The sequence below is a fragment of the Polypterus senegalus genome, chromosome 9, assembly GCF_016835505.1.
Source record: "Polypterus senegalus isolate Bchr_013 chromosome 9, ASM1683550v1, whole genome shotgun sequence".
Classification (NCBI taxonomy): Eukaryota; Metazoa; Chordata; class Cladistia; order Polypteriformes; family Polypteridae; genus Polypterus; species Polypterus senegalus.
In genome coordinates, this window is record NC_053162.1 from 173,396,542 (window position 1) to 173,411,312 (window position 14,771).

The 14,771-nt window shown below is 38.0% G+C and overlaps 2 protein-coding genes across 5 annotated transcripts in view; one reads left to right on the plus strand and one right to left on the minus strand.

Moving 5' to 3' along the window:
• The window catches only part of c5 (complement component 5), a 93,742-nt gene extending 87,870 nt beyond the window's left edge, over nt 1-5,872 (minus strand). The window contains exons 1-2 of the mRNA XM_039764272.1: nt 5,745-5,872; nt 2,557-2,749 (exon numbers count right to left, since the gene is read on the minus strand). Coding sequence (XP_039620206.1) covers nt 2,557-2,749; nt 5,745-5,809 — 258 coding nt within the window. The 5' untranslated portion in view covers nt 5,810-5,872. The remainder of the gene's footprint in view (nt 1-2,556; nt 2,750-5,744) is intronic.
• An 8,054-nt stretch (nt 5,873-13,926) lies between these two features.
• The window catches only part of cntrl (centriolin), a 105,461-nt gene continuing 104,616 nt past the window's right edge, over nt 13,927-14,771 (plus strand). For 3 of the 4 annotated variants that reach the window (XR_005634997.1, XM_039764274.1, XM_039764275.1), the window contains exon 1: nt 13,927-14,190. The gene's annotated coding sequence lies outside the window, so the exon portion shown is untranslated. The remainder of the gene's footprint in view (nt 14,191-14,771) is intronic. The other variant, XM_039764276.1, reaches the window with a different exon arrangement.

Genomic DNA, 14,771 nt, shown 5'->3' on the forward strand with positions numbered 1-14,771 from the left:
TGAATGTTTCCATTATACATTACTTCATCATTCACTCCATGTTTAAAAGTGCAGTGCGGCAAGGATTTTATTATTTTTTCAACTAAATGAGAAAGCAAAACTATAGTCTTGTTATTTAGTTAAGGGAAAGACATGACACCATAAGGACCATTTTTGCTTGGTCTCTGCTTGTCTTCTTGGGCTTTTAATGATCGATACTTTCACTGCTCTGTGGTATTCTGATCCTTTTGCTTGTCCCTGACTTCCTCTTTATTGTGTTCTGGTGTTCAGCATCTTAAATAATGTTAAAAGGCATTTCCAACAAGACTTTACTTCCATGATCCTTGCCTGTTCCGTTCATTACGACTTTGGTACATGTTTTGGAATAATCGGCTTGTGTTCTCCGGTTTCCCTATATAATGATCCAGCCTGCCTCTTTGACTTTGGTTGTTTTCTTTTCTTTATGGTGCCTATCTCTCAGACACCCTGCCTCCTTGATCACCCCAAGACCAAAACACATGTCTGTATTAGCCAGAATATACCAAACAAGGAGCTACAACAGAAGACAAACTAAGCAGACAGAATTGAAGAAGCAAAAACAGGGAAATATGCATTCTAAAGCAACAGAGAAGCTTGAGGCTTCTTGTTTTGGCTGCTCCCGTTAGGGGTTGTCACAGCGGATCATCTTTTTCCATATCATCCTGTACTCTCCTTCTTGTTCTGTTACACCCACTACCTGCATGTCCTCTCTCACCAAATCCATAAACCTTCTCTTAGGCCTTCCTCTTTTTCTCTTTCCTGGCAGCTCTATCATTAACATCCTTTTCCCAATATACCCAACATCCCTCCTCTGCACATGTCCAAACCAATGCAATCTCGCCTCTCTGACTTTGCCACCCAACCTTCCAACCTGAGCTGACCCTCTAATGTACCTGTTCCTAATCCTGTCCATCCTTGTCACACCCAATGCAAATCTTAGCATCTTTAACTCTGCAACCTCCAACTCTGTGTCCTGCTTTCTGGTCAGTGCAACCGTCTCCAACCCATACAACATAGTTGGTCTCACTACCGTCCTGTAGATCTTCCCTTTCACTCTTGCTGATACTCGTCTGTCACAAATTACTCCTGACACTCTTCTCCACTGGCAAGATAACTGAAACATATTTTCTGAATACCTGCTCCACCAATCATTGGTAATAAATTATGATGTTTTTTAATGTCATAGGCAGAATGCATACATAACTTGAGTCTCACCTTTACAATGTGATATACCAAAGATCAGTGCCACGCTGGGAGTAGCATTTTAAAGTTCATGTGACCAGATTCATTAGCAAAGGAACTACATAAACAATGCCTAATGGATAAATTAAACACACTATTTCTCATACAAAAAATAAAGATTTCAGCCTGGGGAGCTTGGCAGCCAGAGATTTATGTTGCTGCTTCACAGGTCCATATGACTGCATTTGAAATCCCAGCTTGGTCACTGTTTATGTGGATTTCACACGTTCATTTGGTGTATTGCTTTTTCTCGGGATGAACTACCACAATTCAAAAGTATGCAGTTTAGGCCTACTGGGCAATTCACATGTTTCTGAGTGTGTTCTTTCGTAGGGTTTGTTGTTGCATTGGTCCCTACATTGCCAAGATAAGCTAAAACCGTTGGGAACCCTAAACGTCTGGTAAGCAGATTTAAAAAATGGATAGACAAAGCATGAGCCTGTATTCTTTGAAGAGTCCTTTAAAGAGCAAACTGAAAAACATTTCAAACTACAAGCGAAATTCTCCAAAAGAGGCTCCATAAAATGTCCTATATATGTTGTTTTGCTTAGTGAACATTAAACGTTTGGCATAACACTTTTTGCGGTTGTATTTTTTTTTTAATTTTAGAATTTCAGAGACCTAACCATTGGTGGCTGGCATAATTTTATACACTTGATCTATATAGTGTTAAATCTCACTATGAAAGGGGCATGAACAGCTAGCTACATATTTTTGTTGTGTATGTGTAAACCACAGTCACTGCAAAATGAATGGGGCTTACAACCATAACTGAAGACACAACAATACAGTACTCCCAAATCTAGAAAAAATGGATGGCACAAGAGGGAATGTTGCACTTCATAGGTCTTAAATCGAAAAATAATTTTAGGTTCATGCTACATTTTGTATGAACTTTGTTTTTCTCTTGCTCTGCTTGCATAAGTTTTCATACGTAACATGATGATAGATCATGTTAACTTTGAATCTCACTGGTGTTGACATCATACGCCCCATTTTACCTCACATTTTTCCAAGGCTGTATGTTTTTCTCAGCCAATAAAAAGCGTCTCATTATTTGCCAACAGTAAATGCCATGCCTATATCTGAATACCAGTAATTAGTTGGTGTTATCGAGTAAGTAAAATGTGATCAACTTATTGACACTCATCATTAGTCCAATGGCATTAACTTTTAGATGATTTCTTTCATGGTAGTTATATTTCTCAGTTTTTGCTTAGGTTTAAGTTATTTACTTAAAATGTTCATTGTGACTGCATGAACGATGGCATTTTATGGTATAAAATAATAAAGTACCTTGAGCATGACAGAGTTCTGGTAATTGTTTGCTGCATTTAAAGTCACAGTGTCTGTAGCAAGGGTCATATTCTTGCTGGGGAAGTTCTTGAAGGATATAGTAAATGTAGATTCACTGTTATACCCAAAAAGCTGGATCACAACCTTTTCATAGGCATCCACTCGGATAAACTTAGGAGCCGTAACAAGGAACCTGTCATAAAGGAATATAATAGCAGTTTAATTCAGTTTAATAATACAATTGACATTTAAAAAATAAATTTTGAAAACTGTTGTATAAAAAATATGCTTAAAGAACCATTTCATCAAATTTTATTTACACAAGAGCATTGTTATGCCGAGCCAGGGCAAGGCAGAAAGAAACTATAATCAAAGGATCAAGACATCTCTGTATATTCAGATTTGGCAGATATATGGTGCTCGAATATAAGGCAGCACTAAGTGACTCCTGGGTAAATGACCCTGGCAACATGTTGTGGTGTTCAGGCAACAAATGGCAAAAAAACCCCCAAAAAAAAAACCAGTGGACATCTCAAAATGCTCCTGAGAGATAATATATACCACCCAGGAATCTGAGCCAAATAAATAAATGAATAAATAAAAGCTAATCAGAACATTCATGTTTTAAACGCTATATGCATATTTCACAACTAATTTTTAAAATGTGTTTATGCTGACGATGCTCGTTGCTAATTTATAATCACTGGCGACATTATGTGTTACCTCATCAAGCTGCCCCATAAAAAGATGACACCACAGTAGCACCGATATATTGCCTGTGTCTCCCTTAGTATTTAACAAAGCCAAAAGGCATTACAAGACAATATTTGTTCTAGGATATAACGTTATATACGTTATGGTTTGTGTTTCTGTATAGAAAACGCATGCCATAATGTATAAGGTAAAATTCCATGTTAATTAACCATTTGAAGAAAAAAAAAACTGTTATATTCTGTAAACAGTTCCCTTGAACCTGTTGAGGCCCTGGTAATGTTTTCCCATATAACTTTGTGTCAGAAGCAACCAAAAGAATAAGAAGATTATGTCAACAAAACAGTTGTAATATTTGCACTATTTACACATTAGACTAGGGCAGTGATTATCAAAGTGTGGGGGGCTCTGTGACACTAAAAAAGGGTCTGCAAAGCACTCTAGTCCCAGCTTACGGTTGTGCTAAAATGTGTAGAAGAAAAGTGAATTTATGTGTTTCAAGTAGGAGCAATAAAAACAGTTGCTAAGGGTTGTTTATCGGATAGTGCAAAAAATGTGAAGTAAACAATTGACACATTTTTGATAGGGACGATAAGAAAAATCAGTGACTCCTCTGAGGTAAGTAAGTCAGACGAAGGTAGTCACTCAAAATTGAAGTCAAGAAAATATGACAAAGCCTATCTCGCGTATTCTCTTTCCTTTTGCAACATCCTATCTCCGAGATTGGATTTTCAGCTGTTGCCTCATTGAAAACAAAGCACAAATCTAAGCTCAACAATTGTGCACGGCTTGAGTGCTGATATCAAGTCTGCAGACCCCTTTTGAAAAGATGTGTAATGCAAAGACGTGCTCACTGGAGTCAAAATAAAGTAATAAGACCTGAGTTATCACAAAATGGCATTTTCTCTTCTTGCCAAGTAACAACATTATTTTCAAGTTATTGTTTTGTATTGTTTATTTCATTTTTTTTTTACATTAATTGTACTTTCTGTTCATCCTCAGAAAAGGTGAATGCAGTTCATCTTTAAGAAATTTCTTTCCTCTTTAATATTTTTGAAAAAGCACACAGACTAATCAAGCACTATAGTGACAAAAGAGAAACAAATTTGCTTTGATAACTTGAAGTGTACAAAGACTGTCCTGCATTTATACCTACACAAAAGAAACTACTGAAAAAAGGTAAAAGGAAACATTCACTTGCTGTTCATGTTATTTTAATTTAATAAAACAAAACCTGGCCCATTTTGTTTGTAATGTCTAATTTACACACACACATACAACCACAAACATATACAGTGTATCTTACTGATCCAAAAAATTGTACAGGTAGCTTTGGTACATGGGGCTTTGGGAATGAAATGCCAGTTGCTTCCAAAAGGGGTCATGACAGAAAATATTTGAGAACCACTGCACTAGTGTGAGTAAAAACACCATTCAGCCAATGGTAGTAAGCAGACCAGGGACAAACTCTTGACGAAAAAGCCAAACTAAAGCTGGAATGATTTGATTTCCATAAAGAATAAATGGGATCCATCTATTTAAGAAAAGGTTAAGTAATACAGTGGTTCTGAAACTTACATATTAGTGCACATAATGGCACATGGTGCCAATAACAGACATTTTAAACTTGCGCTTAAACAATCTTGAGCTGTGGTAACTTCAGATGTACAATATAAAACTGCCACTTGGAATAGTATTTCTGTGTTTTACTGAACTATATTTGGACAATACTGAATGTTGCTTTGTATTTTATATTAGTGAAATGTTTGAACATGTACTTCACTCTGACTGTAAGAACAGGAAGTGATCATATCAAATTATAATAAATCTTACTCATCTGCAAAACTACTGTAGCTTTCGAAAAATAGATGACTCAAGACAAGTAGCACTCTGCAAGTTAAGAATTTCCCTACAGCTCTCACCTTTTTCACTAAATTGTTTTGATACATGTCTGTTTCCTCCACAGTTCCAAACCTTCAACCCACCATCTTAAACATTACTTCATAAAGAATTACAGAGTATGAAGAGCTGTCTAATTATATTGCCTGATACTATTAATGAATTCTGTAATCATTCTGTAATGTATACTATATTATGTATTGCAAATATTTCATTTCAAATACTGTATTGTTTATTATCAGTATGATTAATTCTGAACATTATTATATTTACAGCTCTAACAAATATAGAATCAACAAGCAATAAGTTAAACTGCTTTGCATCTTTAAATGGTCATGTACACTCTTGTTTAAGGCAGAAGCAGGACTATCTCAAGCCATCTTTTGTAAATATAACAAAACCGTCTGTATAATAAACAGGACAAACTGAAAAATAGATTATACAGAATAAAAGAGGTTTGCATTAGATCACGCCTCTCCAGATAGAGCAACCTTTCCTAAGTCCCATAGCCTCTTTCTAGGTCCTCAGGGAATATGTCTTTGCAAACTGGAAAATATAAGAACATAAACTACACTCACGTTTTTTCCTGTGCATTGTTCAGTCCCATACATAGCAGACAGCAAAGCAAGTGCCACAGATGCATGTTGTAGAGACAAAATGTGCAACAAGCTAGCCCCTTGTATTTAGTAAAATTTCACAAACAGAGCTGAGTTACTGTTTGACGATTGTTAATGATTACAAATGCCAAAGCAGCTTTGCCTTTCGAAACCACTGTGATTGTCTTTTGTCCATGGTTTAAATAATGAAGGCACTTTATTATTGTATTTGTATTTCTGGCTTCAGTATGCCTGTTCTACAACATTGCAAATTGTTACTACTAACTACACCTGACCACATACGGTGGTGTGAAAAACTATTTGCCCCCTTCCTGATTTCTTATTCTTTTGCATGTTTGTCACACAAAATGTTTCTGATCATCAAACACATTTAACCATTAGTCAAATATAACACAAGTAAACACAAAATGCAGTTTTTAAATGATGGTTTTTATTATTTTAGGGAGAAAAAAAAATCCAAACCTACATGGCCCTGTATGAAAAAGTAATTGCCCCCTGAACCTAATAACTGGTTGGGCCACCCTTAGCAGCAATAACTGCAATCAAGCGTTTGCGATAACTTGCAATGAGTCTTTTACAGCGCTCTGGAGGAATTTTGGCCCACTCATCTTTGCAGAATTGTTGTAATTCAGCTTTATTTGAGGGTTTTCTAGCATGAACCACCTTTTTAAGGTAATGCCATAACATCTCAATTGGATTAAGGTCAGGACTTTGACTAGGCCACTCCAAAGTCTTCATTTTGTTTTTCTTCAGCCATTCAGAGGTGGATTTGCTGGTGTGTTTTGGGTTATTGTCCTGTTGCAGCACCCAAGATCACTTCAGCTTGAGTTGACAAACAGATGGCCGGACATTCTCCTTCAGGATTTTTTGGTAGACAGTAGAATTCATGGTTCCATCTATCACAGCAAGCCTTCCAGGTCCTGAAGCAGCAAAACAACCCCAGACCATCACACTACCACCACCATATTTTACTGTTGGTATGATGTTCTTTTTCTGAAATGCTGTGTTCCTTTTACGCCAGATGTAACGGACGTTTGCCTTCCAAAAAGTTCAACTTTTGTCTCATCAGTCCACAAGGTATTTTCCCAAAAGTCTTGGCAATCATTGAGATGTTTCTTAGCAAAATTGAGACGAGCCCTAATGTTCTTTTTGCTTAACAGTGGTTTGCGTCTTGGAAATCTGCCATGCAGGCCGTTTTTGCCCAGTCTCTTTCTTATGGTGGAGTCGTGAACACTGACCTTAATTGAGGCAAGTGAGGCCTGCAGTTCTTTAGACGTTGTCCTGGGGTCTTTGTGACCTCTCGGATGAGTCGTCTCTGCGCTCTTGGGGTAATTTTGGTCGGCCGGCCACTCCTGGGAAGGTTCACCACTGTTCCATGTTTTTGCCATTTGTGGATAATGGCTCTCACTGTGGTTCGCTGGAGTCCCAAAGCTTTAGAAATGGCTTTATAACCTTTACCAGACTGATAGATCTCAATTACTTCTGTTCTCATTTGTTCCTGAATTTCTTTGGATCTTGGCATGATGTCTACCTTTTGAGATGCTTTTGGTCTACTTCTCTGTGTCAGGCAGCTCCTATTTAAATGACTTCTTGATTGAAACAGGTGTGGCAGTAAATCAGGTCTGGGGTGGCTACGGAAATTGAACTCAGGTGTGATACACCACAGTTAGGTTATTTTTTAACAAGGGGGCAATTACTTTTTCACACAGGGCCATGTAGGTTTGGATTTTTTTTCTCCCTAAATAATAAAAACCATCATTTAAAAACTGCATTTTGTGTTTACTTGTGTTATATTTGACTAATGGTTAAATGTGTTTGATGATCAGAAACATTTTGTGTGACAAACATGCAAAAGAATAAGAAATCAGGAAGGGGGAAAATAGTTTTTCACACCACTGTATTAAGATATTAATAGCTATAAGCCATTAAACCTATAAAGATTTGTATATTTGCTGTGATGATGTTGGCCCCTTTCCTGATAATGTTAATGAATGGATACAGATTATTTAGCTATCAAACAAAATACATTCTTTAATTAATTGTCTAGAAATTATGCCCTTAAAAATGTAAGTATTTACTGAAAAACCAAGTCCAGATATGAGGACAAATATTAAAGAAGCTAATCTACCAAATGATTCATAATAATGTGTTATTCCCTGTAGTTTTTATTGTCAATGGATCATTTTTGTGTTTGGTATACTTCTTACAAGAGTTTGTTTCCTCAAAGATGAATATATACCTAAAATCAACATTCACTTTATTTTATTTTGGGTTGTTACTCTTCGAAAGAGATTGATTCAGTCAACTAAAACATTTGAACTTTATTTCATGCAGAACCTTTGACAGAACTAGGGCCTCACAAGGCCCTTCAAGCAACACAATTAAATTTGGATTTAAAATACAAAAGGATAAACAAATTTGCAATTATTAAACATTATTTTATATAGCAACATTTTCAAATGAGCACTACCCAAAGGTATCCCCTTATTTTATGTCACTTTGTTTTTAAATAGTAAGCACACTGTGACCTGTGATTGTGAAGTGCATGAAATGGATATAAAAACCTGAATGGCGTATACATGCATACCCAGAGGCTTCATGACTATTAACATGCACTCATTATTTTGTCTTCGTAAGGACAAAACATAAGAGCAAATTTAAACTGTGACACTTGTAACTTAAGTAAATTTAATCTATTCATTAATTTTCTAAATCTGTTTTCCTAACACAGTGTTGCCAAGATCCAGAGACTATTCCAAAAGGATATTTAGCAAACAGTTTACAAGCACACATGATTGCAGCAAAGCAAATGAAATTTTATTCACGGCCAAGCAGTTACCGTAAAGGTAAACTTTAAAAATTTACGGGAATATAGCTCTTCAGACAAGAAGGTCATTCACATGTGAGATGAATAATAGACACATGTCCAGTCAATTTGATGTATCTAAATTGTCTATTTATGTTTACAAAAATTAAACTACAAGTACTACAGTAGCTGAAAAAAATGATGCAATGATCATTTGGATATTTTTAGTGTTTATATGCTTATTTTTTTCTGTCAAAGTTTCCAAATAATTGGTGCAATTATTTTTTTTTAAAAACTGAAAGCTTTCCTGCTTTTAAAAATTAATGTTAAGGGGAACTTTGATTACAAGACTGTGTTTATTCTATTTGACCTCAGCAAACAGTCAGATAAACGAATCAATTATGTCAACAAAAAGGACAGCATGTTACCACAGAGGTTAAAAATGCTGACAAATTCCTAGCCCAACTATCATCTAGGTAGATTCTGCACATTCTCCCAGTGTCCGTGTCAGTTTACACCCCACATACACCCAAGGAGATAATGTCAGATGGACTGGTGATTAGAAATGGATCATGTGTGTTTGTGTGTGTTAGTGTGGATGGCCATCCAGGGTTGGTTCCTGACCTGTACTTGATACTGCCAGTATAGGCACTGGTTTCCAAAGACTCTGAATTGGATTAGGTAGTTTTGAGTATAGTATGTTATGCCAACAAACATTGTAATTTTTAATAAAAATAAATTATCCTTCTTTCTTCACAAAGCAACAGTTTTTAATTTTTTTTCATAACCAACCATATTTGGATTAAACATGTAAGAGATAAAGTGTCACAGTGGTGCAGGAGTTATTTGTACTGCCTTATAGATCTAGGAACCTGGTCAAATAATGAAGATTACATATTTTCAATGAGTTTTCTCTGCACACTACAGCTTCCTCCAACTTTTTCTTAGGCATGTCTACTGTATATTGACGTAGTATAAATGAGTTTAGGATGCCCTACGTTAGAGTGGTGTCTCATCTGGTAGTGACGCCTGTGTTATGCTAAATGCTCCTGGGATAGGTTTTGGGTCCATGTGACACTTAATGGACAAAGTATGATGAGTGAACAAAAAATGTCTAAATTAAACAGTCTGTTGTTAAATACTATATTGTAAGAGGGGCGTGGATTAATAAGATGAGGCTTGGAAGGTATTGGTCATAAAGTCTTTATTTGTTATTTGGATGTTCTTCTTTTTAAGAATACATATGCTGGGTTCAAGTCCAAGTGTCTGTTAATGGTGTTTTCATTAGAGAGCCAAGCTTTAGCCAGCTCTCTAGCACTCTTGGTATTGGTCCTGAATTTTAGTTTCACAGTGTCCCAGTTAAATGCGAGTCCAGTGGAACTTGTATGTGCATAAATCAGAGACTGTGGGTCCTTCCTTCTGACAGCACTGAGATGTTCCTGTATACGTGTTGTGAGTAATTTAGATGTTAGTTCCATGTGTAACGCAGTGACCAGTAGGGGGTGTTGCAGCACCCCAAAAACAACTGCGCAGACACAAGTCCCAGGCGCAAACACAAATATTTATTATACAAAAATACCTTACAAAGGTTTCAACAAAGGCACGATAGTAATAACAATTCTTCTGTCTCTTTCTCCACATCTCCCATTCAAACTTTGTCCATTTCCAACTGACTCCAACTTACTTGGATGAGGTTGAGTGGCTTCTTTTATGCCAGACCTGGAAATACTTCTGGTGCTAGGGCATAGCCTGATGGAAGTACTTCCAGGTCAATCAGAAGTCCCAAAAAGTAAGGATTATGAATCCCTTCAGCTCCCACTGGCAGCCCCCACAGCAACCAACAGAACTGCTTCATGGGACTACGACAGGAAACTGAAGCACCTAGAGGAACCCCACAAGGACATGGGGAGAACATGCAAGCTCCACACAGGAAGCACCAGGGATGTGAGCAGTTGTCTCTCTGCTACCAAGCCATCAGTGATACCACTATGCCACTATATTGAAAATCATAAAATACAAATAACTAGCCAACCCACGGCGTACCATACGCTGCATAATCAGGACGGTTTTTAAATGATTTTTAAGCACAGGGAGAAAATTAACATTTGAAAAATCTGTAATGTAATAAATCCGCAAGCAAAGCAACATTGTAACAATGCACAGAACGAACCAACACACAATCGTCCGTGACTGAAAACTGCCGGACCGCAATCGCGCCTTCTCCTGCCAGACGGAGAGATGGGGGTGCACGGCGCGGATTGTGGAACAGGAGGAGAGGAGAAGGACATCCATTCCGCTCCCTCCGTCATGCTAGTCTGCTGATTTCTCGTTTAGTATGCACTGCCCGCTCATGTGCCCAGCTCCAACTTGTCACTTGAGTCGTCGTCTTTACACAGTCCAGATGTACCTGTGACTGACATAGACTTTTCATTGCTCTGTGCGGTTTTGGCTGCTTTTCTATATATAATCCACCAAGACACCCGACCACGGTAGTAGCGAGGTGGGAGAGGGGTGTGTACAAAGGGTAGGGACGCAACCAGTGGGAGCGTATGAGTCGCACTTAGTGGGAATTCCATGGTTTGCAGCCCAAATGGGGTTCAACGGCTTACCCACGCCGAGTAAACACACGCTCAATGTCATGCATAATTATTTATTGAATGCTAAACACATCTGGAAAGACACGGTTGTCTAAAATGGGTTGGTGTGAGAATACAACAGTAAGCGAATGAAATGATGGAACTCTGGAGAGAGCAAAATACAACACAATAGTGAACCTGCGGCATAACAAACGGCATATAATTATTTATTGATGGCTGAACACTTCTGGAAAGACACAGTTGTCTAAAAAGGGAGGGTTTGAGGATACAACAGAAAGTGAACGAAAAGATGGAACTCTAGACTTTTCATTGCTCTGTGCGGTTTTGGCTGCCTTTCTATATATAATCCACCAAGACACCTGACCACGGTAGTAGCGAGGTGGTAGGGGGGTGTGAACAAAGTGCAGGAGCATCTAAGAAGACGCATGTTTGTCGTGGATGCGAATTACTGTATGTAGCGTGTAAAACTTGTTTGCCATGGTGCACGTGGTCGTGCATCATAACCGAAAAAGTTTTTAAAGACTGCTTACTTCATTGTGTTTTAACCTCAGTTGTAAAGGAATGTTTTAAGGACCCCATGGGATACCCCTCGGTTTTGGCTGCTTTTCTATATATAATCCACCAAGATACCCAACCACGGTAGGAGGGGGGTGTGCACAAAGGGTAGGGACGTAATGAGTCACACTTAGTGGGAATTCCATGGCTTGCAGCCCGAATGGGGTTCAACGGCTTACCCACGCCTCTCTGCGCTGGGTAGACACACGGTCAATCTCATGCATAATTATTTATTGAATGCTAAACACTTCTGGAAAGACACGGATGTCTAAAACGGGTTGGTGTGAGAATACAACAGTAAGTGAATGAAAAGATGGAACTCTGGAGAGAGCAAAATACAACACAATAGTGAACCTGCAGCATAACAAACACCAGACGTGCATGTGGACTCTTACTACAGACGAAAGGGACTAACTGGGTGGTCGGTGAGTTTTTGCATCCGGGCAAATGGGCAGGCAGTGTGAATGCCCAGAGAGTGAGGGTAGACGCAGGCCGGTGAAAAAGGAGTGTTGGTGGGCAGGAAAACGTCTTCTGTGTTCCTGCAGGAGCATCTAAGAAGACGCATGTTTGTCGCGGATGCGAACAGCTGTATGTAGCGTGTAAAACAGTTTGCTATGGTGCACGCGGTCGTGTGTCGTAATCGAAAAGTCGTTTTTAAAGACTGCTTACTTCTTTGTGCTTTAACCTCAGTTGTAAAGGATTGTTTTAAGGATCCCATGGGATACCCCTCGCAAACCGTTTCACATGCTGCATATGGCGATTCACCTCCGCGAGAAACATGCCTCTATGAACAGTCAACGTAGCGCGGAGGTGCATGACATGCACATGACATTAACCTGACCTGCACTGCATGTGGCCTCTACGACAAGACGAATATAAATGACGCCATTTTTTCCGTGTCGTCCCGAGTTGGTGGGCGTGGCCCTGCGAGTTGTCGTCGTATCCAATGGTCTTGGAGTTGGTGGGCGTGGCTCCTTCCTGCGTGCGCCATAGGTGTCTCACTTGTCGGCTTAGTGAATCCACGCCCCTTCCGACGTGCTTTCCATGGTTGTCTTGCCTTAGTGAATTATATATATAGATAGATTTAGATAGGGATAAAGGAATTATTACATTTCCATTAAACTGTATTCCATGATAACATTTACCAGTCTTTTAGCATTTCTTTTTCATATACATTAAGGCAAAGAAATATGTATCCATGTCATTTTGAAAAAAGAAACAAGAAGTCATGTTAAGACATTTACATTTCTGAATAACAAAAAATGTCTAAAATAATGAGAAATGAACAAAAAGGTCATCTTTTTGAATGATGAAAGCAAAAGTTATAATCTCCAGAGAAACAATCAAAGTAGAAAATCTTTTTGGTGTAGCCACTTATGCAAATCATACAAGAACTTCTTGGAATATATAAAAAATTAAAAATAAATGATCGATTGTTTCAGTATCACTACAAAATTCACAGTTCAATCAAAACCAAATTGTTGTCTTAAAAATTCCTTAGAAGAGCATACAGCTTTTACAATTAAAAAAAACTATTTCTTTAGATTTTCTTAAATGAGGTGCAGTGTTCTCTGGATAAACTTATGATATGGAATTCATATTTGAATACGTTGGATATAATAGAGTGCTAAAAGAACTACGTATTGCTTTATTTGAAAGAACATTATGTCTAAATTCAAGTCCTTGGATTAATAATAAAGGAAGACAGGAATTATTGCAACAGAATTTGAAAAAGAACTCTTTGCCAGAAAAGAACTCTTTGTTTCTTAGAAATGCGGACAGAATAGTCTTAATGAGCAAATTATATTCTTTTTGAAAAAACATTGAAATTATATTTTTAACAGAAATCGCCACAAAGGATAAGGTTTCCATTTTTTTATCAACAATTGTTGAACTCTTCTGCATTTATCAATAATTTACATTATATTACCTTTAAACAGTACTTCAGTGCAGCAGTTTATTCTTTTTTTTTTTTGCACAACAATGTTTTCTATTAGCAATTAAAGAATTTGCCGCGCTCCGACGCTGTGGCGACGTCAACGTCAAAATGCGCCACTGCAAGCCTACGCCGCGCGCCATTGCGCTCTCTCTCTCCCGCCCATTTCCTACCCGCCCCTCCCCAGGGAAAATGAAAAAAAGTCGCGTTGTTGACGTCAGTTATAAGCGCGCCTCCCTGATGGTTGTGCTGCTCTGAGCGTCGCTCCCGTTGCAACTTCCCCATTTTCTTCCCAAAAGTGGAGACGAATGAAAGAAGACGTTTCGAATGCTTTTTTTACTGGAGACAGCGGATGTAGACAAAGCCTCATGAGGGGCTGCCTTGCTACTGACTGTCACTTTTAATCTCAGGTACTGACCGGTAGCCGCGTAGTTGAAGTGGAGGTTTGGGTTGCTATGGTAACTTATCCAAGCAAATTCCCATACAGGAGAACGGCCCTCGCCACTGTCACTTGTAAGTACGGGTTTTGATTTTTAAATATAAAATTTCAGCGTCGTCAAAAGAAGGAAAAAAAAACAAAAACCGAATGATGAATAATCCTTTCTTGCCTCATGCTTTATATTACGCGATCGTGTATTATAATGTCAATTAAAATGTAATATCGTTTGAAAATCCGTTTTGAAATATAATGTCGTTTGCTTCATAAAGTGCCTCGTGATGGTGTACGATGTGAAAGCCGCTATATAAAATTTCAGTTATGATAAATACCTCTCTGTACCATATAAACTAATTTCATTTTGTCAAGCTGAATAGCAAGCAGTTAAGCGTTTGCTAAAACCCTGTATTGCCTGCCGTGAGGCTATAACGTATTCCGTGGACTTAGAAAGTATTCAGACCTCTTCACTTTCTGCACATTTAATGGTGTTGTAGAATGAATTCTAAATGGATCGATTTGCCATTTTATTAAAAAATCCTAAACTGAAATCTCTCCTTTATATCAGTATTTAGGGTCTTTGCTGTTCCAGTTCCAAATTGTAGTCAGGTGCATCTTGTTTGCTTTAATTATCCTTGAAATGTGTCTAGAACTTGATTGG